The following is a 26,268-nucleotide window of genomic DNA, read 5'->3' on the forward strand; positions in this document are numbered from 1 at the left end:
ATGCCAAAAATATTGCTTCTATAATGCCATTATCCTTCCTTTAATATTCCCCTAGGGATGAAAAACATCTAACTGATAGGTTTCGATTTGAACTGATAATATCGGATTATATATTTTTATGTCGGATTATATATATATATATTTTAAATTTGATTAAGTTATATCAGACTAAATTATATCTAAATTTTAAAAAAATCATCTCACTCCTAGATAATTATAAAAACAGTCTATTATATATTATTAATTAAATTTTAATATAACCAATAATCAGCTAGTGTAGTGGGATGAGGCGTTAAATTCTTTAAGTAATGTTAAGGGGTTCGAACTCCAGCGTTTGCGAATGAAGTAAAATAGGTTGGAATGATCGTCCCCATAATGGGTCACTGCAAATTTAATCTGGATTAGTTAGTCAATAGATCATATATCAATGAATAATTCAATATATATATATATATAATCATTTATTTTCACTAATCTAACGATCTTGAATATATGTAAAACTAAAATAATTTTATAACAGAATCTCATCCCATTAACGTATAAGTTACTAGATCCCAACCTTAAAACGAGTAATTAAATAAGTTTGGAAGTTGTTGCCCTGTCAAAATTAAGATTATGTTGTGAAACTATGTGCAAATTTTATATCGATAATGTTTAATCTTGTTGCTCATAATAATGTATGCCCTCGTTGTCAAAAAAAAATTTAAATTCAAATTAAATAAAAAAGAAATATATGAATATAAATATTAAATCATATCTGGGTCGATGAAAAACCCACACAATTCGTGCCGCTTGTCATCGCTATATGCCCCCAACAAATTACGTTTTGAAATTGGAAAGTTCTCGATGCCGCTGGTGCAAAGTCATTCACGCCAAATGCTCTGCTTTCTTAGCCAAAAAAAAGAAAATCCAAATAAATATCATAGATATCCAATCTTGTGGCTATAATAACTTAATCAATTCTCTTTCTTAAATCCATTTGTTCCTTTTTTTCTTTCGATGTCTCACGTCTAATCAGCGGCCAAACCATTAATCAAACTATTTGGTCGGAGTCGGACCCCTCCATGATGTCACTGCAGATTTGAAAGCCATGGCCTGCAAGCTTACAAACCCACAAGTGGTCGTATAATACAGTGTCCCACATTAAATATTTGCCTTTTGCATTCACGTATTATTTGCCTACTTTTTGTGTCAAATTCAAGCCATCCACTCAAATCGAAATGTTTTCGATGCACAAGTAGTTTAGAGCAAACGGGTAATGATTGTACTGTTTGAGAGTTACAGTATATCCAACTGTTCCTACTTTGATGTCAATGTCAAATTACAGACACTTGCATTGCCAGTCAAAATAGTTGAAGTTTGCCGTAGTGATTTATCCATGGAAATTTGAGATGTCCCACAGATTGGGAGGCAATGACATGACTAGGAATCTAACAATCACTGCAATCCCCGTTGAAAACGAGCATCTGATGTTGATAGGCTGTTGTATGTGACTCAATCAAGTACCTGTAAAAAAAAAAAAATTATATAAGCATACTTACAGGGCAACAGCGAGGAACTTTCTGTTGGGTGTAAGCTGGTTTCCATAGTCCATCTGCTCCCGCCAAGTCGAGCCATTGTACTTCCCTTGATCTTCAGTAAATGGGTTTCCTTTCTTCCGGTGAAAGAAACGGCATGTCACCTGACAATATGGCCAATGCTGGTTTAACATCACAAATAAGCATATTGGTCATGCTTTGGGTTTGAAATGGTAACAATATATAAAGTTAAATCCCACATGATATAGAAAAAGAAATTGGTGATATTTTATATGCTATTCCCCTCTTGCCTTAGTATTAGTGGATGTGTTTTTGTATACACACGAGCTGCCTATTGGTTTGTTATTTGTGTCGTTGACACATATCGCACGCTTACAAATTTTTGAACAAAATGATCTTTTTAAAAGTTTTAAGTTTAAATAATTTTTTTTTAATATTTATAAATTGATCTTTTTGTGTGTATAAACTTTTTAATATTTGTTACTGAAATTATAAGAGCATTTTGATAATTGATTTCCAGTCGTTGTCTAGATTAATTATAGTAATTGATATGATCGTTAATTAATTGATTGAAAGTTGATAGAAGACAACTCATTAATGAAAATTAATAATATATATTTTTGATAATATTTAATCATTTCTTTGAGCCTATAAATAGCGAACATTTATGCTCACGTCAATCTATTCAAATACATTATCTTTTTATACACTTTTCTCTTAAATATTCTCTAATATTGCAAAATTGATCTTTCCATGTATGAACTTTTTATAATTGTTACTGAAATTATAAGAGCATTTTGATAATTGATTTTTAGTTGTTGTCTAGATAAATTATAGTAATTGATTTGATCGTTAATTAGTTGATTGAAAGCTGATAGAAGACAACTCATTAATCGAAATTAATAATATTTTTTTTACCGTTCTTAATCATCTCTTTGAGCCTATAAATAACAAACATTTATGCAAATCTATTCAAATACATTGGTTTCACCTCAATTTTTAGGTACATAAATTTTGAAGGACTATGTTAACTTAAGAGCCAGTGTCTATTATGTTAACCTCTAACGCAGTGTCTATTTTGAGGATTATATCAATCAGAATGATTTTATTTATAAAACAATAATGTTTTTACGACACATTTAAACTCTATTTTATCTGTATATATTTATTTCGTGTGGCTATATTTCGTTTTTACAATAATATTATTTCTAACACTTTGTACATAAATACAAAAAATGAAATCCAATTCAACATTTGACGATCAACAAAGAAAGAACAAAGGAGTCGTACGACGAAGTAAGACAGGTTGACGTTGGTCCAAGCCATGCCGGGAGAGCAACCAAAGATGGAGAGAATAAGGAGCCAAGCGAAGAAGAGGATAACTCCAGGATGCATAAACCAATCCGTGTTCCGGTTCAGATCCTCCAGTGGCTGCGTTTTCACGTAAGACACGTCATATATTTTCAAATACCTGGCAACAAAATTCCAGAGACTTTTATCTGTGAAAGGATGATGAAAAATGCTTCTCAACATGGTTTTACTCAAAGACTCATCTTTTTTCATGTACTTCCTCCGGTTTAAAAAAGGCTAATGCATTTGATAAATCAATGATACTCGAATTAATATCTCATCCATTGAATTTCTGTCAATTACTTTATGATAATCATCTTTGTAGGAGCCGAAAGAAGAAACACAAAAAGCTAATAACAATGCATTTTAACAAGCAACCACTGTCCCTTGCTTCATTTACTTCTTTGTTAAAAGCTGTTTCGGAGTACACAGCTTAATCTGCTTGAAAACGATGATAATATGCACTTATGAGCTATGACAGATAGGGAGAGACAATCACATATTGAGTTCAATAAAATACTGCATCATGTTACAATGTCATGAGTTGTCTGTTAGAAGCCTCATTTTCCTGAGCCGCTTCATCATGGGGCGCTGCCCAGCCGAGGTTCGCAGCCAAATCTTCCACGGCTACCTTTATCACATCGCTTCGAACGCCTATATCGGTCGCGTACCTGCTCATACAGTACATCCCAGCAGTGACCGTCGCCACACCTACAGGACTTGGCATCAACAGATTTAGTGGAGAAGAAATGAGAGCAGCCAAGGGGGCACTGATCACCGATGAAGCCTGACCACTTCTCCCGAACCCGAGTTTTTCCATAATCAGAAGACCAGTTTTGCAATACAGAGCAAAGTCCTCACAGTTATTCTGGAATATGTCGTAGTATCCAAATCCGTTTTGAAGAAGATACATTGCTCTGTGGATAACCGATCCAGGAGGGTCGGACACTGCTGTGGTGCATGTCCCTCCACGCACTTTGGCAAGGAAAACTGATGGGGTCACGCCGTACTCAAAGCAGTAGAGAGATCCATTCCGAAGGAAGCAATTCAGGCATGAGAGTACTACGCCACTGTTTGGCTGCCGAAAACCGCAATCAGGAAAGATCGGGCAAGCTGATTGGGGGGATATAGGATCATATAGCTCAGAAGATGACTCAATGCTGGAATCCAAGTTCCTTTCAGGTCTAAAGTGAACCACCTTGCTTCCACCAACAAAGATACCTACATGATTTGACATCCAACAAGCTCATAAGGTTAACAATCACAAAAGCAAGTATGACACAGGAAGCAGAAGCCGGAAATATGCTTTGGAATCTCAACAATCAGATAAAGACAGAAATCTAAAGATCGAAGGGATCTTGATAACGATGGTGACTTCAAAAGACATAATTCAGTTGAGGATGAAATGAGATTAACCATCAGTCTAACCAGTAACCACCAACAAGATGAACATCAATGGGATCACTAATATCAGCAAAAAGTTCAAGTTTTACACAGTTAAAGATATCACAATTGTAAAATAGAAAAAACACAACTAAATCTTTGTGCTAAAGATATCACGATTCGGATTGAAACTTCGATAACAACACCAACTCCTAACAACAAGAGCGAAGAGAACGAAAAACATCTAACAGTTTTCAAATAACCGTGGCAAGCTAGGAATTCTACTCAAAAGTTCTCGACGTGATTTACTAAATGCAGCTATCAAGCAACTATTTAACCCATATAAATCACTTTAGGATTGCCAATGAAAACACTCTCCAGCAGCTTAAGATAGAGACAACATAAGAATGGTGAAATTATAAAACCACTATTATCTCTCTTCTACTTTCAAGAAAAACTCCAAACGGCAGATCCAATATGGAAATAAAGGTTTTTTCTTTTGCTGATTTTCTTACACATCACATATTCCAATGGTGAAAAGGAGTAACTTTTACCGGTACTTTGCGAAGACCCAGGAACAATATCGGCACAAAAATAGTCAAAAGACCCAAAAACAAAACTCGCAGAGGGTAACATGGAAAATTATCGAACATGAGTCAAATTGACAAGAAAAAACCCAGAGAATCAGAAATAAATGCACAAATCAGAATGCAAATTGTTTACCGAGTCTTTACATTTCTGGGGTAACAAAGGATCGAAAGTCCAAATTGAAGTCAAAGGAGGAGAGAAAAGCTACCATGGTGAGAGTAGGTGAAAACAGCTCTGTAAGTGTAAATATGGTCTCCTGGTTTGATCTCATTCCTCTCTACCTTGTTTGAAAGCAGACCCATTTTTACCCTTCCCTGCGTCTTCTTCTTCTCCACGGCTCCTCTGCCTCTGACAATGTGGCTTAATCACGGTAGATCCCACATAATCAAAGCATTGTGGTTTAATCTTATTGGCTCACCGAATCAAGACCATATATCGGTTCCTTTTGTATTTATTTCTTTTTTAAAAGGTCACCATCATTATGGAATCACAATGATGAATAACACGTCCCTCTTGCTTTTTCCCTTTTTTTTTTCCAACTGCTGACTATGAAAGGGTAGTTTGGGATTTTAAACCCACCATTATGAGGCATCAAGGAAGTTTATCGAACTAAAGATTATGACTTGTGAGCATGTCAATGAAAGACGACAATCAAAAGCAAAGGGTTTCCCTGGCCCTGGGAAAAAGACAAGGAAACGACAAAGGGCTTTGGATTCCTTGATACATTACGAAGTTTCTTCATTCCTATACCTTTCCCAACCTTTTATATGTAAAAGATGATGTTTGCTTCAACCTTACATTTTGGTTATCCAATGAAGTAATTCAACTTTCTAGCATTCGCTTTACAAAAAGTCCAACAATGGTGTATCTTATAATACAACAATGATGACCTTGTCCCAGAGTTTCCACAATATGTCCCATCCTTGATAAGAAAATTCTTTGGGTTATGATGCCATAAAAAACAATCACGCATTCAGTACAATGGTATTGGTTGTCAGAAAGCATGAACTCCTATGATCTTAACTTGAAGTTCCAAAGATCATCATACAAACTCATACAAGGATGCATCAAAAGCTGGAGACTGTTGGAATTATATAAGCAATGGAGACATTGCCTCTTAACTGTTGCGGAAGACGGCTATCAGATAGAGCAAAATCGCAACCGATAATTTGAGAAAATAAAAATGAAGATAAAAAGAGACACAAAATTTACGTGAAAAATCCCTAAATAATATAGGGTAAAAACTACGGATAACGGTAGAAGAATTTTATTATGAGAAAATATGAATTACAACTTCTCTCGATCTACCAAGGAGAAAACAATGATAATTCTCTCTTAATAAATAGGAGAAAACAACTCTCAAGAAACTCTCTAAATTCTCTCTAGTATTGGAAGAAAGCTAGAATGCTTTGGGATGGTTTTGAAGCTAAATAAGCTAGGGTATTTATAATTGAAACTTAAGGACTAATTTGTAAATATCCTAAATTTTAGTGACTAAAGTTTGTAATTTGCCCTTACCAATTTCAACCAAAGTTGCAGCCAACTTTGAATTTAATTAGCTGCCGGCTGCCACCCCATTAAATCTTCCAATTTGCTGTTTTGACTTTCAACAATCTCCCACTTGAAGATTTGATTGGAACAATCATATCTTCACACCATTCTTTCTACCTTGTACCTTCATGTTGCTTATGTTTCTGACATTCCACAAGAGGATCGACACCAGGTAAATTTATCAGCGTTGATTGCCTTCGTCATGAAATCTGCTATGTTGTCTTTGGTATGGATCTTCTGCATATCTATCGTCCCTTCTTCCACCTTTTCACGAACTAAAAGGTATTGAACTCGTATGTGTTTTGTCCTTGAATGAAATGTTGGATTCCTTGCTAGATGCAAGACGCTTTGACTGTCACAAAACAGAGAGACATACTCTTGATTGTGCCCAAGCTCCTCCAATAACATCTTCAACCAAATTGCTTCTTTACTGGCTTGTGTAGCTGCTACATATTCTGCCTCTGTTGTGGATGTAGCCACAACTGATGTAATTTTGAAACCCAGCTTACAGCTCCACCAATAATTTTGAACACATATCTTGTAGTAGATTTGTTTTTATCCAAATCTCCTGCATAGTCAGAATCGACATACCCATTTATAAGTAAGTTTGATCCTCCGTAACATAATGCAACATTTGAGGTCCCTTTGATGTATCTAAGGATCCTCTTTACTGTATTCCAATGCTCTTTGCCTGGATTCACCATGTACCGACTAACCACTCCCACTGCTTGTGCAATGTCTGGTCTTGTGCATATCATAGCGAACATTAAACTTCCCACTGCTGATGCATACGGTACTCGAGACATCTTCATCCTCTCTTCTTCACTGCTAGGACTCATATTGGAGGATAATTTGAAGTTAATAGGAAGAGGGGTAGAAATTGGCTTACAATCTTGCATGCTGAATCTTGACAAGATCTTCTTCAAGTAATTCTTTTGTAAAAGCCAAATCTTCATATTACTTCTGTCTCGGTGAATTTGCATCCCTAGAATCTTGTTTGCTGATCCCAAGTCCTTCATTTCAAATTCCCTAGCCAGTTGTGCCTTCAATTCTTCAATATGATATTTGTTGGGTCCTGCAACCAACATGTCATCCATATACAACAACAATATAACAAAATTGTTATCACAAGACCTCTTGAAATAAGCACAAGGGTCTGCATTAAGTCTGTTGTATCCAGACCTCCATTATCTATTCTGAAACACTTGATCTTATTTCCAGAATCAAGTTCCACCCGCGCTTTGAAGTTTTCGAAAGTTGAGAACACATCTGACTTCTTCTTAATAGGGTACACCCAACATCTCCTGGAGTAGTCATCAATAAATGAGACAAAGTATTTTGCTCCACCTAGGGATATAACTGGTGCTTGCCATACGTCAGAGTGAACCAATTCTAGAACACTTTTGTCTCTAGAATTTGATGTGTTGAATTTCAACCGGTGCTGCTTACTTGTTATACAATGCTCACACAAAGGAAGTGATACCTTTGTTAAACCTGAAAGTAGCTTTTTCTCCACAAGGACTTTCATTCATTGTTCTGACATGTGTCCAAGTTTCTGATGCCATAGCATTGCAGAATCTGAACTACATGAGGCAACAGAGGCTTCTGCTTCTACCAAAGTCTCCTCCTTCAACATGTATAAGTTTGCTGCTATCTTTTCACCTTTCAGCACCACAAGCGCTCCACGGAACACCTTCATAATTCCTTTTCGTGTTTCAATCTTGCTTGCATTATTATCCAATAATCCGTAGGATAATAAATTTTTCTTCAAGCCTTTCACGTGTCACACATCTCGAACAACTTTAATTGTTCCATCATACATCTTCAATTTGATGGTTTCCACGCCAATGATCTCTAAGGCATGATCATTGCAACTATACACAGATCCTCCTGAGACAGGTTCATAATGATGGAACCATTCTCTTCTTGAGGTCATGTGATATGTTACTCCCGAATCAATGAGCCATATATCTGCAAATCTTTTCTGCCTTCCAGGGTGGTTGACGCTTCATAACATAGAGCATCTCCATCATCTGAAGTGTTTGCGGTATTGCCTTGTGGGTTGGAGTTTTTATTTAGACTCCAACAATCCTTCTTCAAGTGAGCATTCTTTCCACAGTTGTAGCACTTTAAATTCTTCTTGCTCCTCGACTTCGATCTACCATGTTTGTGACTGCTGCTTTGGCCACGTTCTGTTGATCTCCCTCTCATCGTTGTCAACGTTTCTGCTTGTTGCAGATTTACTTGTCTGTCTTCCTTGTTCTTGCACCGATTTTCTTCTTAGAGAACATCAGCTGCAACGTCATCGAAGACTAGACTGGTGACATTACTGTTTGTCAAGTTGATGATAAGTTGATTATCCGAATCAAGTAGACTTTGAAGTAGAAGTTCAACACGTTCTTGTTCTCCTATTGTACATCTTAAGGATGTAAGTCGAGAAAATAACGTGTTCAGTGTGTTTAAGTACTCCGTCACTGAAGTAGATTCTGACAATCTGAGAGTGTACAATTTCTTCTTAAGGAAAATTTTATTGTGTAGCAATGTGACCTCATACAATTTGGTGAGATGATCCCATATCTCCTTAGCTGTCTTCTTCTCCTCGATGCTTGACAATACTTCATCTGCTAATGCTAGATGAAAGTTTTCCATAACATTTCCGTCCATTTCGATCCATTTGTTGTCATCTGTGAAATCCACCGGCCTTTCACTGATAGCTGCTAGACAACCGTCTTTCCTCAGGATGACCTTCATCTTCAATTTCCACAATGAGAAATTTCTCCCATTGAATTTTTCAATATCAAATTTCGTTGCCATAGCTTCTTTTACGGATAGCTCCCACTATTTCACTATCGTGAATAGTTCTCTGGAACCTTCAAAGAATGGGTAATAACTTCTTACTTTCTTATGTTGGATGATCCACCTTTTGGTGGCAACCACAAAGACAATAAGTAGATATTACACACTCTAATCTGACTCGGATACCAATTGTTGCGGAAGACGGCTATCGGATAGAGCAAAATCGCAACCGATAATTTGAGAAAATAAAAATGAAGATAAAAAGAGACACAAAATTTACGTGAAAAACCCCTAAATAATATAGGGTAAAAACCACGGACAACGGTAGAAGAATTTCACTATGAGAAAATAGGAATTACAACTTCTCTCGATCTACCAAGGAGAAAACAATAATAATTCTCTCTTGATAAATAGGAGAAAACAACTCTCAAGAAATTATCTAAATTTTCTCTAGTATTGGAAGAAAACTAGAATGCTTTGGGATGGTTTTGAAGCTAAATAAGTTAGGGTATTTATAGTTGAAACTTAAGGACTAATTTGTAAATATCTTAAATTTTAGTGACTAAAGTTTGTAATTTGCCCTTACCAATTTCAACCAAAGTTGCAGCCAACTTTGAATTTAATTAGCCGCCGGCTGCCACCTCATTAATGCTTCCAATTTGCTGTTTTGACTTTCAACATTAACAGCTATTATTCCTTCCATCCCGTGTCAATCATTAGTGCATCCAATCAAGGTAATATATAAAAGGGGGAAAATAAAAGGAAAAAAACAGACTTTGGCGTCGCTCGGACTCAAACCGGAGACCTTCAATGTGTTAGACTGGTGTGATAACCAACTACACCACAACTCCATTTTCCAAATTATCAATTAAACTATAAGTACACTAATAAAAAAAGTACAATTGCTGTTCCGAAAAAGGTATCAAAAAGATCAATGGCGTCACCCGGACTTTAATCGGAAGCCTTCAAAGTGTTAGACTGACGTGATAACCAACGAAACCACAAAACCATGCGAGATTAACTCAATAAGTGTCCTTCATAATTTTACCAATTTATGTTAGAATTTTACTCTTTAAGCAATTCTTAAATCTTATGTCCGTTGTTTTAGAGACACTGCTCGAGAAGTTGACCTCTAATAAAATGCTGGATCATCTGAGGCTTCTGACTCAAAGTAAAACGGAATCTGTAAAACTATGGTTTTGATTAATATACAACTCTGAACAATATCTTATAATGGTGAATGCAACTGAAGAAGTAATACCAAGTTAACGAATTGGTGAAGACTTCAAATTAAGCAGAGAATTGAATGTTATGAGCTTCCCAAGTTGCTGCTCAATGCTCATCCCCGTATGTGGCGGACAAATTTCTGGATGTTCGAATTTGGAACTAAAGCCGGAGACTGATGCAATTGAAGCACAGTATCGACAATGATTTCAAGAACTATGCAGACATTGGAGGCCTACAGTATCGACAATGATTTCAAGAACTATACATCGACCATTTTCTAATTATTATTCTGTTTCCTTCTACTTTTGGCTGAAATAACTCTGGACAAAACCTTATGATGAATGCAACTGAATATTTAATACCAGTTAATGAATAATGAATAGGGAAAGGCTAACAGATTAAGCTGAGAATTAAGTATTTTGAGCTTGTCAAGTTGCTGCTCAACGCTCATCCATGCATATGGGGGACGAAGGTCTAGGTGTTGGAAATGAAGCTGGAGCCTGATGCAATTGAAGCGCAATATCAACATTGGTTTCCAGTGCTTTCCAAGATGAGGGAGTAGGCACTAAAATGTTTGCTGTTTAGAAATTAACGTGCCACTGTTTGATACAAGAAAAAAGGTTGGCATCGCCCGGACTCAAACCGGAGACTTTCATTGTGTTAGACTGACGTGATAACCAACTACACCACAACACCTTGTCTATTCAGCCTGAGAATAATACTACTAGGTTTTTTAAAACTATTTTTTTATTCACTAAGCGAATTTAAATTTTTTTGTCGATTGTTTCAGACATACTGGTTGAGGAGACCTCCAATAAGTTGCTGGTTCGTCTGAGGCTGCTGATTCAAAATATAAATGGAATCCGTAAAATTATGATTTTGGTTGATCTAAACAAAAGCTTATGATATGATGCATGCAAATGGAGTAGTGATACCAAGTTAATAAATTGGTGAAGACTTCAAATTAAGCAGAGAATTAAATGTATGAGTTTCCCATGTTGCTGCTCAATGCTCATCCCTCTATATGGCAGACTGATGCAATTAAGAATTAATATGTGTTCAATACAATCATAATTAATCTTCTTTAATAATTTATATATTTTAAAGATCATATCCATATTCGAGTATGTATCAAAAACAATTTAAAATTATAAAGATCATATTCAACGTTTTAGTACATAATCCTTTTTCCAGCCCCATCGATTTCCATTTCTACTCAGAGGAGTGCTCCGTTACATTGAAAAAAAGCTATACAGTTCTTATACAGTTCTTAGTATTAAGGATGCTAAAAGAAGGAAAGTTCCATATAATCCAAGAAAAAAATAAAGCAGCAAACTCATTTATGCATTATTGCAGCATTAATTAACTCATGTCACTGTTAACATGTTTCCATTAAGCTGAGCAAATAAATCATGTGTGAACCAAATGCTTTGTTTTATATACGGGGGATGATCAAAGCAAATGCACTATCAGCAAATATTGAGCTTGTGATTTGTTCCATTTTTAATTACTTTATTCATTGAGAAAAGTAATTACAAAATAAATATGCAGACAAGCAACCTTTTCCCTACATGTCTTTGCAATAATGCAAATGAATTAATGCCGTTGAATTTTTCTTGTGGTAAAATAATTTCAGACGGAAAGTTTTTACCATGTGGCAGAAAGGCCAGAGCTTTTACCTTTGAGAGTGGCTAATAAAACAGTACTGACTTAAGAAACCATCGTATATACAGAATTGCCCCCCAAAAAATAAATGGGAACAAGATTGCATCTTAAAGTTTTTGCCACATATACTCTTACCATAAGACATGTTTGATAACATGTACAGCTCCACCGCTCATAAACTCTAAAACCTCCACTTTCCTTTTCGACGTGGGATTCATGTCCCCCATCTCTAAGCGTGACACTTTGATGATGCAAGACGGGGGGGAAAGCATGTCTTGGGAGACAAGTGGTCACGTATCACGGGCCTAGACCACCTCGATCTGCCCACACTCTTTATTATAGGGTTAAATAGTAGACTGTATATAGGGCAAGGACCAGCGATTGTATTATGAGACAGGCAACTATAAACGTGTGTTGAAAGAGATATGACTCGATTTATCAGAGACTCGGGTTTGTGTAGTGACCCTAGAAAAGAAGTAAGAAACTTTCTTCGTCACTATGTACCTTCCAACTTTAAATGTTGTTTGTCTTCTCTAATGGATAAAATTATTCTATCGACAGACGACAGTTCTGTTTTTCCCATTTGAATTCATGTAACATATGCATGACGGCAGTGATGACCAAGTCTGTGGAATGCTACAAACCTTATTATCGTGTGATATGAAAGTCGTAAATATCGATAAATTACTACTAATAATTTGTATTTCGCTTCTATTTAATAAATTGTAGACGATTATGCTGTTAAAAAAAGAATGTACATGGAAAATGTCCTTATATATTGCCCACTCCCTTGGTGCAAAATCCACCATGCGCACCTTCAGTCCAGTTCCTCCAGGCTCCAGCCACCGAAAAAGAAAAAGGAGCTTCCTTTCGAGAAACCCGTCATGATGGAGAACAACGAAATTAACGGAACACCAACAGCAACAAGCAAGTACGAGGATTTGTTGCCGGTGATGGCCGAGAAGCTGGACGTGGAAGCTTTCGTGGGTGAATTATGTGGAGGGTTTCGGCTTCTAGCTGACAGGGAAAAAGGGTTGATAACGCCTGAGAGTCTTAGGAGGAATTCGGAGCTTTTGGGCATGGAAGGGATGAGCAGAGAGGAAGCAGAAGGAATGGTTCGAGAAGGTGATCTCGACGGTGATGGGGCACTCAACCAGACTGAGTTCTGTATCTTCATGGTTAGGCTTAGCCCTGGGATGATGGACGATGCCGAGACTTGGCTTCAGAAGGCCATTGACCAGGAACTCAACAATCCCTCTGCTTGATTCTTCTTTGGACTTTGTATTTGTTGTATCTGCCGCATTAAGATGTTCTTGTACTGCAAAAGTTTTATTATTTGTTAATGAAAATGTTTATGATCATGGTAAACAAACCCATTTGAACACGTACAACTTCAATAGATCTGTTACTCCATTATTTCTCAATCTGCTGTGTAATTCTTTTTGTAATGATCTCCGGGACTCTAAATTATACAACCGAGTACACTTAACAACTACCACACTTAAAAGTACAAAGAGAAAACGGTAAAAAAGCAAAAACAAAAGACAGATCTAGGCAGATAGTCACAAAAATACTTATAACTTTGCCATCAATCTGTTGAAAATTGGCACACCAAATTGCATCAATTGTCAACATTATGGGTGACAATTTGGTGGCATTAATGGGGTGGCAAAATTGATCAAATTTGGCCACTAAATTTTTGAAAATTTTGGATGGTAAAACTATGCAATTAGTTATTGTAATTTAGGATATTTACAAATTAGTTCTTAAAGCTTCAACTATAAATACCCTAGCTCATTTAGCTTCAAAACCATCCCAAAGTATTCTAGCTTTCTTCCAATGCTAGAGAGAATTTAGAGAGTTTATTGAGAGTTGTTTTCTCCTTTTTATCAAGAGAGAATTATCATTGTTTTCTCCTTGGTAGATCGAGAGAAGTTGTAATTCCTATTTTCTCATAGTGAAATTCTTCTACCGTTGCCCGTGGTTTTTACCCTATATTATTCAGGGGTTTTTTACGTAAATTTTATGTCTCTTTTATCTTCATTTTTAATTTCTCAAATTATCAGTTGTGATTTTGCTCTATCTGATAGCCGTCTTCCGCAACAATTGGTATCAGAGCTAGATTAGAGTGTGTAATATCTGCTTATTGTCTTTGTGGTTGCCACCAAAAGGTGGATCCTCCAACATAAGAAAATAAGAAGTTATTACCCATTCTTTGAAGGTTCCAGAGAACTATTCACGATAGTGAAATAGTGGGAACTATCCGTAAAAGAAGCTATGTCAACGAAATTTGATATTGAAAAATTCAATGGGAGAAATTTCTCATTGTGGAAATTGAAGATGAAGGTCATCCTAAGGAAAGACGGGTGTCTAGCGGCTATCAATGAAAGGCCGGTGGATTTCGTAGATGACATCAAATGGAACGAGATGGACGGAAATGCTATGGCAAACTTTCATCTAGCATTAGCAGATGAAGTATTGTCAAGCATCGAGGAGAAGAAGACAGCTAATGAGATATGAGATCATCTTACCAAATTGTACGAGGCCACATCGCTGCACAATAAAATTTTCCTTAAGAGGAAATTGTATTCTCTCCGTATGTCAGAATCTACTTCAGTGACGGAGCACTTAAATACACTGAACACCTTATTTTATCAGCTTACATCCTTAAGCTGTAAAATAGGAGAACAAGAACGTGCTGAAATTCTACTTCAAAGTCTATCGGATTCATATGATCAACTCATCATCAACTTGACAAACAGTAATGTCACCAGTCTAGTCTTCGATGACGTTGCAGCTGCTGTTCTACAAGAAGAAAATTGGTGCAAGAACAAGGAAGATAGACAAGTAAATCTGCAACAAGCAGAAGCGTTGACAACGATGACAACGATGAGAGGGAGATCAACAGAACGTGGCCAAAGCAGCAGTCACAAACATGATAGATCGAAGTCGAGAAGCAAGAAGAATTTAAAGTGTTACAACTGTGGAAAGAAGGGTCACTTGAAGAAGGATTGTTGGAGTCTAAATAAAAACTCCAATCCACAAGGCAATACCGCAAACACTTCAGATGATGGAGATGCTCTATACTGTGAAGCGTCAACCACCGTGGAAGGAAGAAAACGATTTGCAGATATATGGCTCATTGATTCGGGAACAACATATCACATGACCTTAAGAAGAGAATGGTTCCATCATTATGAACCTGTCTCAGGAGGATCTGTGTATAGTTGCAATGATCATGCCTTAGAGATCGTTGGCGTGGAAACCATCAAATTGAAGATGTATGATGGAACAATTAAAGTTGTTCGAAATGTGCGGCACGTGAAAGGTCTGAAGAAAATTTATTATCCTACGGATTGTTGGATAATAATGCTAGCAAGATTGAAACACGGAAAGGAATCATGAAGGTGTTCCGTGGAGCGCTTGTGGTGCTGAAAGGTGAACAGATAATGGAGGAGAATACACAAGTGAAGAATTTGATGACTTTTGCAGGAAAGAAGGCATCAAAAGACAGTTCACAGTGGCGAACACTCCTCAACAAAATGGAGTGGCAGAGCGGATGAACAGAATCTTGTTAGAAAGAACAAGAGCAATGTTGAGGGATGCAGGCCTAGAAAAATCATTCTGGGCAAAAGCAGTCAATACCGCCTGTTATTTGGTGAATCGAGCTCCATCAATTGCAATAGAGCTGAAGACACCAATGGAGATGTGGACTGGAAAACCAGCTGATTATTCAAACCTCCATATATTTGGAAGTATAGTGTACGTGATGTACAACTCCCAAGAAATTTCAAAGTTGGATCCAAAATCCAGGAAATGCAAATTCTTGGGATATGCTGATGGAGTAAAGGGGTATCGCTTGTGGGATCCCACTGCCCACAAAGTGATCATTAGTAGAGATGTTATCTTTGTAGAAGATAAACTACAAAGAAAAGAAGACGATGATAGCGCTGAAAAGTCAGAGACTACTCAGATACATGTGGAAAAAGAGTTTGAAGAAGGAGATTCTTCTGAAGCAGAACCAGCACATGATGAACAAGAACCAGAGAGTTCTGAAGCTCCAACAACTCGTCAATCATATCGTGTGAGAAGACGTCCCAATTGGCACTCAGATTATGTTATAGAAGGTAATATTGCATACTGCCTTTTAACAGAGGACGGTGAGCCATCAACATACCAGGAGGCAATAAACAGCTCAGATGCTTCACTGTGGATGATGACGATGCAAGAAGAAATCGAAGCACTTCATAAAAATAATACACGGGACCTTGTACCACTACCACAAGGAAGGAAGCCAATTGGTAACAAATGGGTCTTCAAAATCAAGCGAAATGGTGACGATCAAGTTGAGAGGTATCGTGCAAGACTGGTGGTCAAAGGATATTCTCAAAAAGAAGGTATTGATTTCAATTAAATACTTTCTCCTGTGGTTCGACTAACAACAGTTCGAGTAGTTTTGGCAATGTGTGCTACATTGAACTTACATCTAGAGCAACTAGATGTTAAAATAGCTTTTCTTCATGGAAATCTTGAAGAAGAGATTTTTATGCTCCAACCTGAAGGTTTTGAAGAAGACGAAAAGAAAAACTTGGTTTGCAGGTTGAACAAATCTCTGTACGGTCTAAAGCAGGCGCCGGGGTGTTGGTATAAGAGATTTGATTCCTTCATTATGTGCCTTGGATACAACAGACTTAATGCAGACCCTTGTGCTTATTTCAAGAGGTCTGGTGATAACGATTTTGTTATATTGCTTTTGTATGTGGATGACATGTTGGTTGCAGGACCAACAAAGATCATATTGAAGAATTGAAGGCACAACTGGCTATGGAATTTGAAATAAAGGACTTGGGATCAGCAAACAAGATTCTAGGGATGCAAATTCACCGAGACAGAAGTAATAGGAAGATTTGGCTTTCACAAAAGAATTACTTGAAGAAAATCTTGTCACGATTTAGCATGCAAGATTGTAAGCCAATTTCTACCCCTCTTCCTATTAACTTCAAATTATCCTCCAGTATGAGTCCTAGCAGTGAAGAAGAGAGGATGGAGATGTCTCGAGTACCGTATGCATCAACAATGAGAAGTTTAATGTTCGTTATGATATGCACAAGACCAAACATTGCACAAGCAGTGGGAGTGGTTAGTCGATACATGACGAATCCAGGCAAAGAGTATTGGAATACAGTAAAGAGGATCCTGAGATACATCAAAGGGACTTCAAATGTTGCATTATGTTACGAAGGATCAAATTTACTTATCAATGGGTATGTTGATTCTGACTATGCAGGGGATTTGGATAAAAGCAAATCTACTACATGATATGTGTTTAAAGTTGCTGGTGGAGCTGTAAGTTGGGTTTCAAAATTGCAGTCAATTGTGGCTACATCCACAACAGAAGCAAAATATGTAGCAGCTACACAAGTCAGTAAAGAAGCAATTTGGTTGAAGATGCTATTGGAGGAGCTTGGGCACAATCAAGAGTATGTCTCTCTGTTTTGTGACAGTCAAAGTGCCTTGCATCTAGCAAGGAATCCAGCATTTCATTCAAGGACTAAGCACATACGAGTTCAGTACCATTTCATTCGTGAAAAGGTGGAAGAAGGAATAGTAGATATGCAGAAGATCCATACCAAAGACAACATAGCAGATTTCATGACGAAGGCAATCAATGCTGATAAATTTACCTGGTGTCGATCCTCCTGTGGCCTGTCAGAAACGTAAGCAAGATGAAAGGTACAAGGTAGAAAGAATGGTGTGAAGATATGATTGTTCCAATCAAATCTTCAAGTGGAGATTGTTGAAAATTGGCACACCAAATTGCATCAATTGTCAACATTATGGGTGGCAATTTGGTGGCATTAATGAGGTGGCAAAATTGGTCAAATTTGGCCACCAAATTGTTGAAAATTTTGGATGGTAAAACTATGCAATTAGTCATTGTAATTTAGTGTATTTACAAATTAGTTCTTAAAGCTTTAACTATAAATACCCTAGCTCATTTAGCTTCAAAACCATCCCAAAGCATTCTAGCTTTCTTCCAATACTAGAGAGAATTTAGAGAGTTTCTTGAGAGTTGTTTTCTCATTTTTATCAAGAGAGAATTATCATTGTTTTCTCCTTGGTAGACCGAGAGAAGTTGTAATTCCTATTTTCTCATAGTGAAATTCTTCTACCGTTGCCTGTGGTTTTTTACCCTATATTATTCAGGGATTTTTCACGTAAATTTTGTGTCTCTTTTATCTTCATTTTTATTTTCTCAAATTATTAGTTGTGATTTTGCTCTATCCGATAACCGTCTTCCGCAACACAATCTGACAGCCATTTTCGTCCGGGACCTTCAAGCAGGTGATCTGCTCCGAATTCAATGAGCAATAATAAACTGAAACAAAGTTCTGAAGAGATAAAGGAAACGGCAAGCAACGATAAATGGCTTTAAATCACTACCTCTGATAACTGTCATACTCTGGACTACTGTGCTTCCCCTACTGACTCTTCAGCCTGTCATTAGCAGGACCATTATAGTGGTCAGAACCAGTACTCCGAACCTTACTATAATAAGGATTTTCTCGTCTGAGATATGCAGGAACTGGTGATCTCGCATATGAACTATCCACGCGTCTACCAGAACGTCTTCTTTCATGTCTTCCATCCCTCTCAAAATCCCCATATGGCCAGAGCATTAACATGTGAAAACTAATAAAAAATAATTGAGGGCTGAAAATGAACAGAGGGAATACTTCAAGGGTGATTTTACAATTAAGCTAAAAAACAGTTTAATTGCTTTCATACCCATTAAAACTCAAAGCTATCAAGTTTTAGAATGGAGTAACTCAGAATGAACAACAGAACTCACCTGTCATAACTAAAAGGAACACTACCGAGTCTGCAAATAGCATCTGCAACATCATATTCATCCTCAAAATATACAAAACCAAACCCTGCAACATAAATTGAAATCAGAGGTACAAATGACAATTTGTACCATTGGTGCTATACACATGCAACTAGGGGTACATCAGCCATCTCACGGGATTTCTTTTCGGTATGATCTAAGAAAAATGTAACAGCATGATAAACTGAATCAAGATGGTGGTTTATTAAAGGTTAAAACCCAAGTTTTCCAGTGTTGAACATCATTGCAAAGCAGGCTTTGCCATTCAGACAGCAAGAAGGCATGGCACGAGTATTAGACCTTTGCAGGATTCAAAGACGAGTTACAGAACATGAGGCACAAGGGGCTAATCGCTGTCAACCTGTTTGCATGTAATGCTGTATACATGTAGGGGCATAGTCTCTAGTGTTTGTTCTGTACTTTTGCTTGAACTTTTTATACTACTCTGAACCATTATATTCCCCAGTTTCAAAATGTCCTCTGCAGTGGACGGTTCTTAAGTTGACTGATATAACTCTCCTAAAGAAAAATAATGATAAGGAATTATGAATTTATGTGTGTGAAAAAGATTTACAAGAACTGGAAATGCAAATCTAGGAAATTGTGAGGAAGCTACCTTTATTTCAATCATCTTTACATGTTTGAAAGTTTGATTTTGTTATGCATATTTCCAGGTTTTCAATTGCTACTATGGCTATCTGTATTAGTTGCTATCGAAATGTTCAACTCCCTGAATGCTCTTTCCGATAAAAGAAGCCTGCTTACATTGCCACCTTGGAGAAACCCTTGGCTTCGGTGGCCATGTCAGTCTCATTACCCATACTGATCGACGAGATTCTTAAACTTAATGGAAGGCGTCAAAGATATAGAATGAAGGAGAAGACGGCGTAAAGCAGCTTCAAGTTTACAATCGAGTGAAGATACAAGGAAAAATTTAATGGTACTAGGTTAATTTGTAGTCGTAGCTCATTTTATCATCTACAAGGCAAATCATTAGTTAAGTTCATTCATTAAAATTAACAAAACGATCATTAAAGTTAAGTTTACAAACGATGTTGTTGTAGCCTGTAGGAGCCATTGTACATTTGAAGTTCACTGGACCAAAAAATGCATTAAGCTTGACAACAATGACCATTGTTTGAGGATCTTAATCTCTTTATTTTCCTGTACATTAGCCCTTTTTCACTCACCTTCACGCCTTACATCCGAGCATAACGATGTCATTTTAAAGTGAAGAAATGCATTTCATTTAATTTTTAAGCGATTGAGATAAGAGAATATTAGTGTCAGTTTCAACAGAAATAGGGTCTTTTTCTTCATCATTTTGGTTTTGGGGAAGCTACTGTGCTCAAGTTTTAGTCGGTACAAAAATATGGCTATGCTACCAGATGGACCATGCATGTAGCCCACGACAGAATCCAAGAAAACGAAACCAAATCCATTAATGTTTCAAAATAATTCAAGACAATAACCTCCATTTGTTTGTACATAGAATGCATTGAATTAGGGTGGGTGATCTGCTTCTTGCCCTAGCCTCTCCTTTAATGCTAACTTGATCACCAAGCCTGGTTTTCTTTTCAGGCTCCTTTGATAATCCCAATTACTTTTAAATCATCAAAAGTAAAACAAAACATAATTAAGGTCATCAGGGAACAAAACAAACCCTTTTTTGCATCAATTAACTTTTGCAAAAGCGCTTTTAAGAACAACTAGTTTTCATCCGATCCCAATACACCCATTAATGAAAATAAGAAATGGTACACACATGATAAAGCATGAATAGATAGACAAGGACAGGACCGTATTGCCATAGCTTCCTTTCCTTTTCATCAACGACGGGTGTGACTACAACCCTTGAAACGACAGTCTTGTCTGATGCCATCTTTTCCATATTTTGTTTACTTACTCCCACCCCTACCGAAGCTTCTTATTTAATTATCACACTAGCATCACTAGCAAAGAGAATAGGAAACTAAAGAGGGTCTGTGTCAAAATTGAAGCTTTGCTTTTCATCGGTGAAAATGAATGAAGAGATGAATGGTGTTGAGGTCGAGAATCAGCAAGAAAATGTTCCTGAGAAGATAGATTATGTGTATAAGGTGGTGGTGATCGGTGACTCGGCTGTAGGGAAGACTCAGATTCTGTCAAGGTTTACCAAGAATGAGTTTTGTTTTGATTCCAAGTCGACCATTGGTGTCGAGTTCCAGACCAGGACTGTTACCATTAAGAACAAACTCGTCAAAGCCCAGATCTGGGACACTGCTGGCCAAGAAAGGTTAGCTTCTTTCACCCTTCCCCTGTAACTCAGATTTCTTTAACTGCAAATCATTTTCTTGTCACAAAATGATAAATTTCATCAATTTCTGTCACTTTTTTGAAGTGAACAAAAACCCAGGGATTAAACACATGCGATCTTGAAAACCCATTAATTAATGGAATACTAAAAATTATTTATATTTTTTCATTTTGTGTAAATTCGTGTTTAATATTTATCTTAAAAATATAATATTTTCTTATTTAATAAAGGAAAACATACATGTTGTATTGCATCATCTTGAATGTTAGGTGAAACATATCAAAATTAAGATCACCTGTGGCAGTAGGTGGATAAAAGAATATTGCATTTTAAAGATTAAAATCTCGAATTTATTGAATACCATTTATTTTAAATATAATTATGCGTATTAATTAGATTAATTAATTCGAATCGAACTAATCTTTATTAATTAATTCATAATCTCATAATTCAACTAAGCCAACGTCTAAACATTTTGTGGTGGGCAGGTACCGAGCAGTTACAAGTGCGTACTATAGAGGTGCGTTGGGGGCAATGCTGGTGTACGACATCACCAAGCGGCAGACCTTCGATCACGTCGCGAGATGGTTGGAGGAGTTGCGGGCCCACGCCGACAGCTCTATCGTCATAATGCTGATCGGGAACAAAGCTGATATAGTGGATCACAGGGCGGTTCCAACCGAAGACGCGGTTGAGTTCGCGGAGGATCAGGGCTTGTTCTTTGCCGAGACATCCGCTCTTAGCGGTGACAACGTGGATAAAGCATTTTTCAAGCTGCTCGAAGAAATTCACGGTGTGCTCTGTATAAAACCATTGGAGTGTGGAAACGGTGTTGATCACGCCGCGGCATTGAAAGGATCAAAGATCGAGGTGATCTCCGGTCCTGATTTAGAAATAAGTGAGATGAAGAAACTATCCACGTGCTCTTGTTAATTTCCTTTTTTTTCTTAAAATGGAGAGAATGTTTAGTCTTTTACTTTTCTCACCCTGGTTTGTTTTACTTCATAATTTCTTTTGTTTCTTAATGGTGGTTCAATAGAAACTTTACATTATATCATTATTAGTATATATATATTATATTTGTCGGTAAAACTTTAAATTTATATAAATAAACCAATTTAGATATTTTCCAATTTTCACATTAATTAGGATTTCTCTCTCTCTCAAATCGTGTGATCTTTCTCTTTAGTTTTGTTGTTCAGTTATGATATTAATTATAGTGTTGATTGTCGGTATTATTTAATTTTTTATCTATCCTTTTATATTATATTTTTATCTATCTTTTTATATTTATGATACGATTTTTTTTATTTCTATGATATAATTTTCTATATTTCTATGATATGTTTTTCTATATATTTTTGACACGTTTCAATCTTCTCTATCTCTCATTTGGTTGTTTTTTTATCCTTCAAATTTTTCATGGTTGAATTTGATCTCACCTCGATTTGTGTTTGATATAGTTTTTTCACGACGTTCGACTCTGATTCACGATTTTTGATATTCTTTCAATAGCTTAATCTTCTGTTCTAGCTCATTTACCTATGCAATCAAATCTATTGCATCTTTATTTTATTCGAGTTTTTTGTGTTTTTAATATTTTTCTTGTATGATTCTTCTATGATTTTAAAGCGACTAATTTCGTATAAATAATTATAAAAAAATGTTGTAATTATATGTTTAATTTACCCTTATAATTATAAATTATCATTATAATTTTAAAATTTTATTTTCAATAAAATTAATGAATTTTATTTACATTAAAAATGATATAAATAAGATGATGAAAAAAGTTTCTATCTATCTATCAACACATAAATTATATAGGATTGGTGTCATGCCAATTTTTTTTTCTATTACAAAGGGAAAAAGAAACAAAATACTAAGTTGCCGAGAAGCCTCTAGGAAAAGAGACTCCTTTCATGTCAGCATCCAAGGACGACAATACTTTAGATGGAGGATACTCAAGAATGACCAGCTCCTCTTCTAATGAACGACCCATTTTTGATAAGATATCGACGCAAAAGGTCTCTTCCCTGTAAATGTGTTAGAAGGCTAAGCTCCAATGACGCATTTTGAGATTCCGAGTGTCCTGGAGGATTGCTCCCATCGGGTGTAGGGCGACATCTCCATTTTCAATTAGTTGAAGAAAACCCCTTGCATCCACTTTACACTCTATGGATATGTAACCATGATCCCAAGCAATGGTTAAGCTGCTCCTAATTGCATGGAGCTCAACCGCCACACTTGTACAAAATCCTAAGTGTGCAGAAAACCCCAAAACCCATTGATCAACTTCATTACGAAGAACTCCACCGCTCCTTAAATCTCCGGGTTGCCTTGACAAGCTCCATCTGTTGCGGAATACGGCTATCGGATAGAGCAAAATCACAACTGATAATTTGAGAAAATAAAAATGAAGATAAAGAAGACACAAAATTTACGTGGAAAACCCCTAAATAAAATAAGGTAAAAACCACGGGCAACAGTAGAAGAATTTCACTGTGAGAAAATAGGAATTACAACCTCTCTCGATCTAACAAGGAGAAAACAATGACAATTATCTCTTGATAAAAAGGAGAAAACAACTCTCAAGAAAACTCTCTAGTATTAGGAGAAAGCTAGAATGATTTAGGATGGTTTTGAAGCTAAATGGGTTAGGGTATTTATAGTTGAAGCTTAAGGACTAATCTTATAAATACCCTAAAGTATAGAGACTAAATTATAATTATCCCTTTGTCATTTTTCAACAATTACAACTCCTTTTTGACTTATTATATTCGGTGCACCCCATATTTCTGACTTTTAACAATCTCCCACTTGAAGATATGACTTGAAGATTTGATTGGAATAATCATATCTTCACACCATTCTTTCTACCTCGTACCATCATGTTGCTTACGTCTCTGATAGGCCACAAGAGGATCGACACCTAGTAAATTTATCAACATTGATTGCCTTTGTCATGAAATCTGCTATGTTGTCTTTGGTATGGATTTTCTGTATATCTACCGTCCCTTCTTCCACCTTTTCACGAATGAAATGGTACTGAACTCGTATGTGTTTTTTATTTGAATGAAATGATGGATTCCTTGCTAGATGCAAGGAGCTTTGACTGTCACAAAACAGAGAGACATACTCTTGATTGTGCCCAAGCTTCTCCAATAACATCTTCAACCAAATTGTTTCTTTACTGGCTTGTGTAGTTGTTACATATTCTTCCTTTGTTGTGGATGTAGCCACAACTGACTGCTTTTGAATCCCAGCTTATAGCTCCACCAGCAATTTTGAACACATATTCTGTAGTATATTTGCTTTTATCCAAATCCATGCATAGTCAGAAGCAACATACCCATTGATAAGTAAATTTGATCATCTGTAGCATAATGAAATATTTGAGGTCCCTTTGATGTATCTCAAAACCCTCTGTACTGTATTCCAATACTCTTTGCCTGGATTCTCCATGCACCGACTAACCACTCCTACCATTTGTGTAATGTCTGGTCTTGTGTATATCATAGCGAACATTAAACTTCCCGCTGCCGATGCATACGACACTCGAGACATCTCCATCTCTTCTTCACTGCTAGGACTCATACTGGAGGATAATTTGAAGTTAATAAGAAGAGGGGTAGAAATTGGCTTACAATCTTACATACAAAATCGTGACAAGATCTTCTTCAAGTAATTCTTTTGTGAAAGTTAAATCTTCCTATTACTTCTGTCTCGGTGAATTTGTATCCCTAGAATCTTGTTTGCTGATCCCAAGTCCTTTATTTCAAATTCCATAGCCAGTTGTGCATTCAATTATTCAATATGATATTTGTTGGGTCCTGCAACCAACATGTCATCCACATACAACAGCAATATAACAAAATTGTTATCACCAAACCTCTTGAAATAAGCACAAAGGTCTGCATTAAGTCTGTTGTATCCAAGGCACATAATGAAGGAATCAAATCTCTTATACCAACACCTCGGCGCATGCTTTAGACCGTACAGAGAGTTGTTCAACATACAAACCAAGTTCTTCTTTTCTTTTTCTTCAAAACCTTCAGGCCGGAGCATGTAAATCTCTTCTTCAAGATTTTTATGAAGAAAAGTTGTTTTAACATCTAGATGCTCTAGATGTAAATTCAATGTAGCACACATTGCCAAAACTACTCAAACTGTTGTTAGTCGAACCACAGGAGAAAATATTTCATTGAAATCAATACCTTCTTTTTGAGCATATCCTTTGACCACCAGTCTTGCACGATACCTCTTAACTTGATCGTCACCATTTCTCTTGATTTTGAAGACCCATTTATTACCAATTGGCTTCATTCCTTGTGGTAGTGGCACAATGTCCCATGCATTATTTTTATGAAGGGCTTTAATTTCTTCTTGCATCGCCATCATCAATAGTGAAGCATCTGAGCTATTTATTGCCTTCTGGTATGTTGATGGCTCACCGTCCTCTGTTAAAAGGCAGTATGCAATATTACATTCTATAACATAATCTGAGTGTTAATTGGGACGTCTTCTCATACGATCTGATTGACGAGTTGTTGGAGCTTTAGAATTCCTTGGTTCTTGTTCATCATGTGCTGGTTCTGCTTTAGAAGAATCTCCTTGTTCAAACTCATTTTTCACATGTATATGTGTAGTCTCTGACTTTTTAGCGCTATCATCGTCTTCTTTTCTTTGTAGTTTATATTCTACAAAGATAACATCCCTGCTGATGATTACTTTACGGGCAGTCGGATCCCACAAACAATACCCGTTTACTCCATCAGTATACCCCAAGAATTTGCATTTCCTGGATTTTGGATTCAACTTTGTTATTCCTTAGGAGTTGTACATCACGTACACAATACTTCCAAATACATGGAGGTTTGAATAATCAGTTGGTTTACCAGTCCACATCTCCATTGGTGTCTTCAACTCTATTGTAATTGATGGAGCTCGATTCACCAAATAACAGGCGATATTGACTGCTT

General features: G+C 36.6%; 4 protein-coding genes across 5 annotated transcripts; 2 read left to right on the forward strand and 2 right to left on the reverse strand.

Annotated features, from left to right (window-relative positions):
* Positions 1-1,430: 1,430 nt before the first annotated feature.
* Positions 1,431-3,101, reverse strand: LOC120201586 (ORM1-like protein 2). Its single transcript, XM_039202176.1, has 3 exons — positions 2,829-3,101; positions 1,542-1,681; positions 1,431-1,506 (listed from the first exon to the last, which is right to left on the reverse strand). The coding sequence occupies exons 1-3, from the start codon at positions 3,099-3,101 to the stop codon at positions 1,431-1,433; spliced, it is 489 nt and encodes a 162-aa protein (XP_039058107.1).
* A 183-nt stretch (positions 3,102-3,284) lies between these two features.
* LOC120201583 lies at positions 3,285-24,870 on the reverse strand. 2 transcript variants are annotated; one of them, XM_039202172.1, is made up of 3 exons: positions 24,861-24,870; positions 5,068-5,190; positions 3,285-4,109 (listed from the first exon to the last, which is right to left on the reverse strand). In XM_039202172.1, the coding sequence occupies exons 2-3, from the start codon at positions 5,159-5,161 to the stop codon at positions 3,418-3,420; spliced, it is 786 nt and encodes a 261-aa protein (XP_039058103.1). In that variant the 5' UTR covers positions 5,162-5,190; positions 24,861-24,870; the 3' UTR covers positions 3,285-3,417. The 2 variants fall into 2 exon arrangements, with proteins under 2 accessions (XP_039058103.1, XP_039058102.1); XM_039202171.1 differs by lacking the exon at positions 24,861-24,870 and having other exon boundaries at positions 5,068-5,464.
* LOC120201585 (calcium-binding protein KIC-like) lies at positions 12,922-13,399 on the forward strand. Its single transcript, XM_039202175.1, has one exon. It carries the CDS (start codon positions 12,983-12,985, stop codon positions 13,361-13,363), a length of 381 nt encoding a protein of 126 aa, XP_039058106.1. The 5' UTR covers positions 12,922-12,982; the 3' UTR covers positions 13,364-13,399.
* Positions 20,920-22,246, forward strand: LOC120201584 (ras-related protein RABA3-like). The gene is made up of 2 exons (XM_039202174.1): positions 20,920-21,265; positions 21,775-22,246. Exons 1-2 carry the CDS (start codon positions 21,012-21,014, stop codon positions 22,217-22,219), a joined length of 699 nt encoding a protein of 232 aa, XP_039058105.1. The 5' UTR covers positions 20,920-21,011; the 3' UTR covers positions 22,220-22,246.
* Positions 24,871-26,268: the final 1,398 nt, after the last annotated feature.

Source organism: Hibiscus syriacus, unplaced genomic scaffold (assembly GCF_006381635.1).
Source record: "Hibiscus syriacus cultivar Baekdansim isolate YM2019G1 unplaced genomic scaffold, ASM638163v2 tig00007671_pilon, whole genome shotgun sequence".
Taxonomy (NCBI): domain Eukaryota; kingdom Viridiplantae; phylum Streptophyta; class Magnoliopsida; order Malvales; family Malvaceae; genus Hibiscus; species Hibiscus syriacus.

Bases quoted from the DNA above. Each gene is read 5' to 3' on its own strand.
- LOC120201586 (XM_039202176.1), bottom strand. From the start codon at position 3,101: ATGAAAAAAGATGAGTCTTTGAGTAAAACCATGTTGAGAAGCATTTTT. The intron at 1,682-2,828 runs GTACGACTCCTT...CCATATTGTCAG, and splicing joins TCAACCTGTCTTACTTCGTC to GTGACATGCCGTTTCTTTCA. The intron at 1,507-1,541 runs GTAAGTATGCTT...TTTTTTTTACAG, and splicing joins AAGTTCCTCGCTGTTGCCCT to GTACTTGATTGAGTCACATA.
- LOC120201584 (XM_039202174.1), top strand. From the start codon at position 21,012: ATGAATGAAGAGATGAATGGTGTTGAGGTCGAGAATCAGCAAGAAAAT. The intron at 21,266-21,774 runs GTTAGCTTCTTT...TGTGGTGGGCAG, and splicing joins GACACTGCTGGCCAAGAAAG to GTACCGAGCAGTTACAAGTG.
- LOC120201583 (XM_039202172.1), bottom strand. From the start codon at position 5,161: ATGGGTCTGCTTTCAAACAAGGTAGAGAGGAATGAGATCAAACCAGGA. The intron at 4,110-5,067 runs GTAGCTTTTCTC...CAAATCATGTAG, and splicing joins TTTCACCTACTCTCACCATG to GTATCTTTGTTGGTGGAAGC.
- LOC120201585 (XM_039202175.1), top strand. From the start codon at position 12,983: ATGATGGAGAACAACGAAATTAACGGAACACCAACAGCAACAAGCAAG.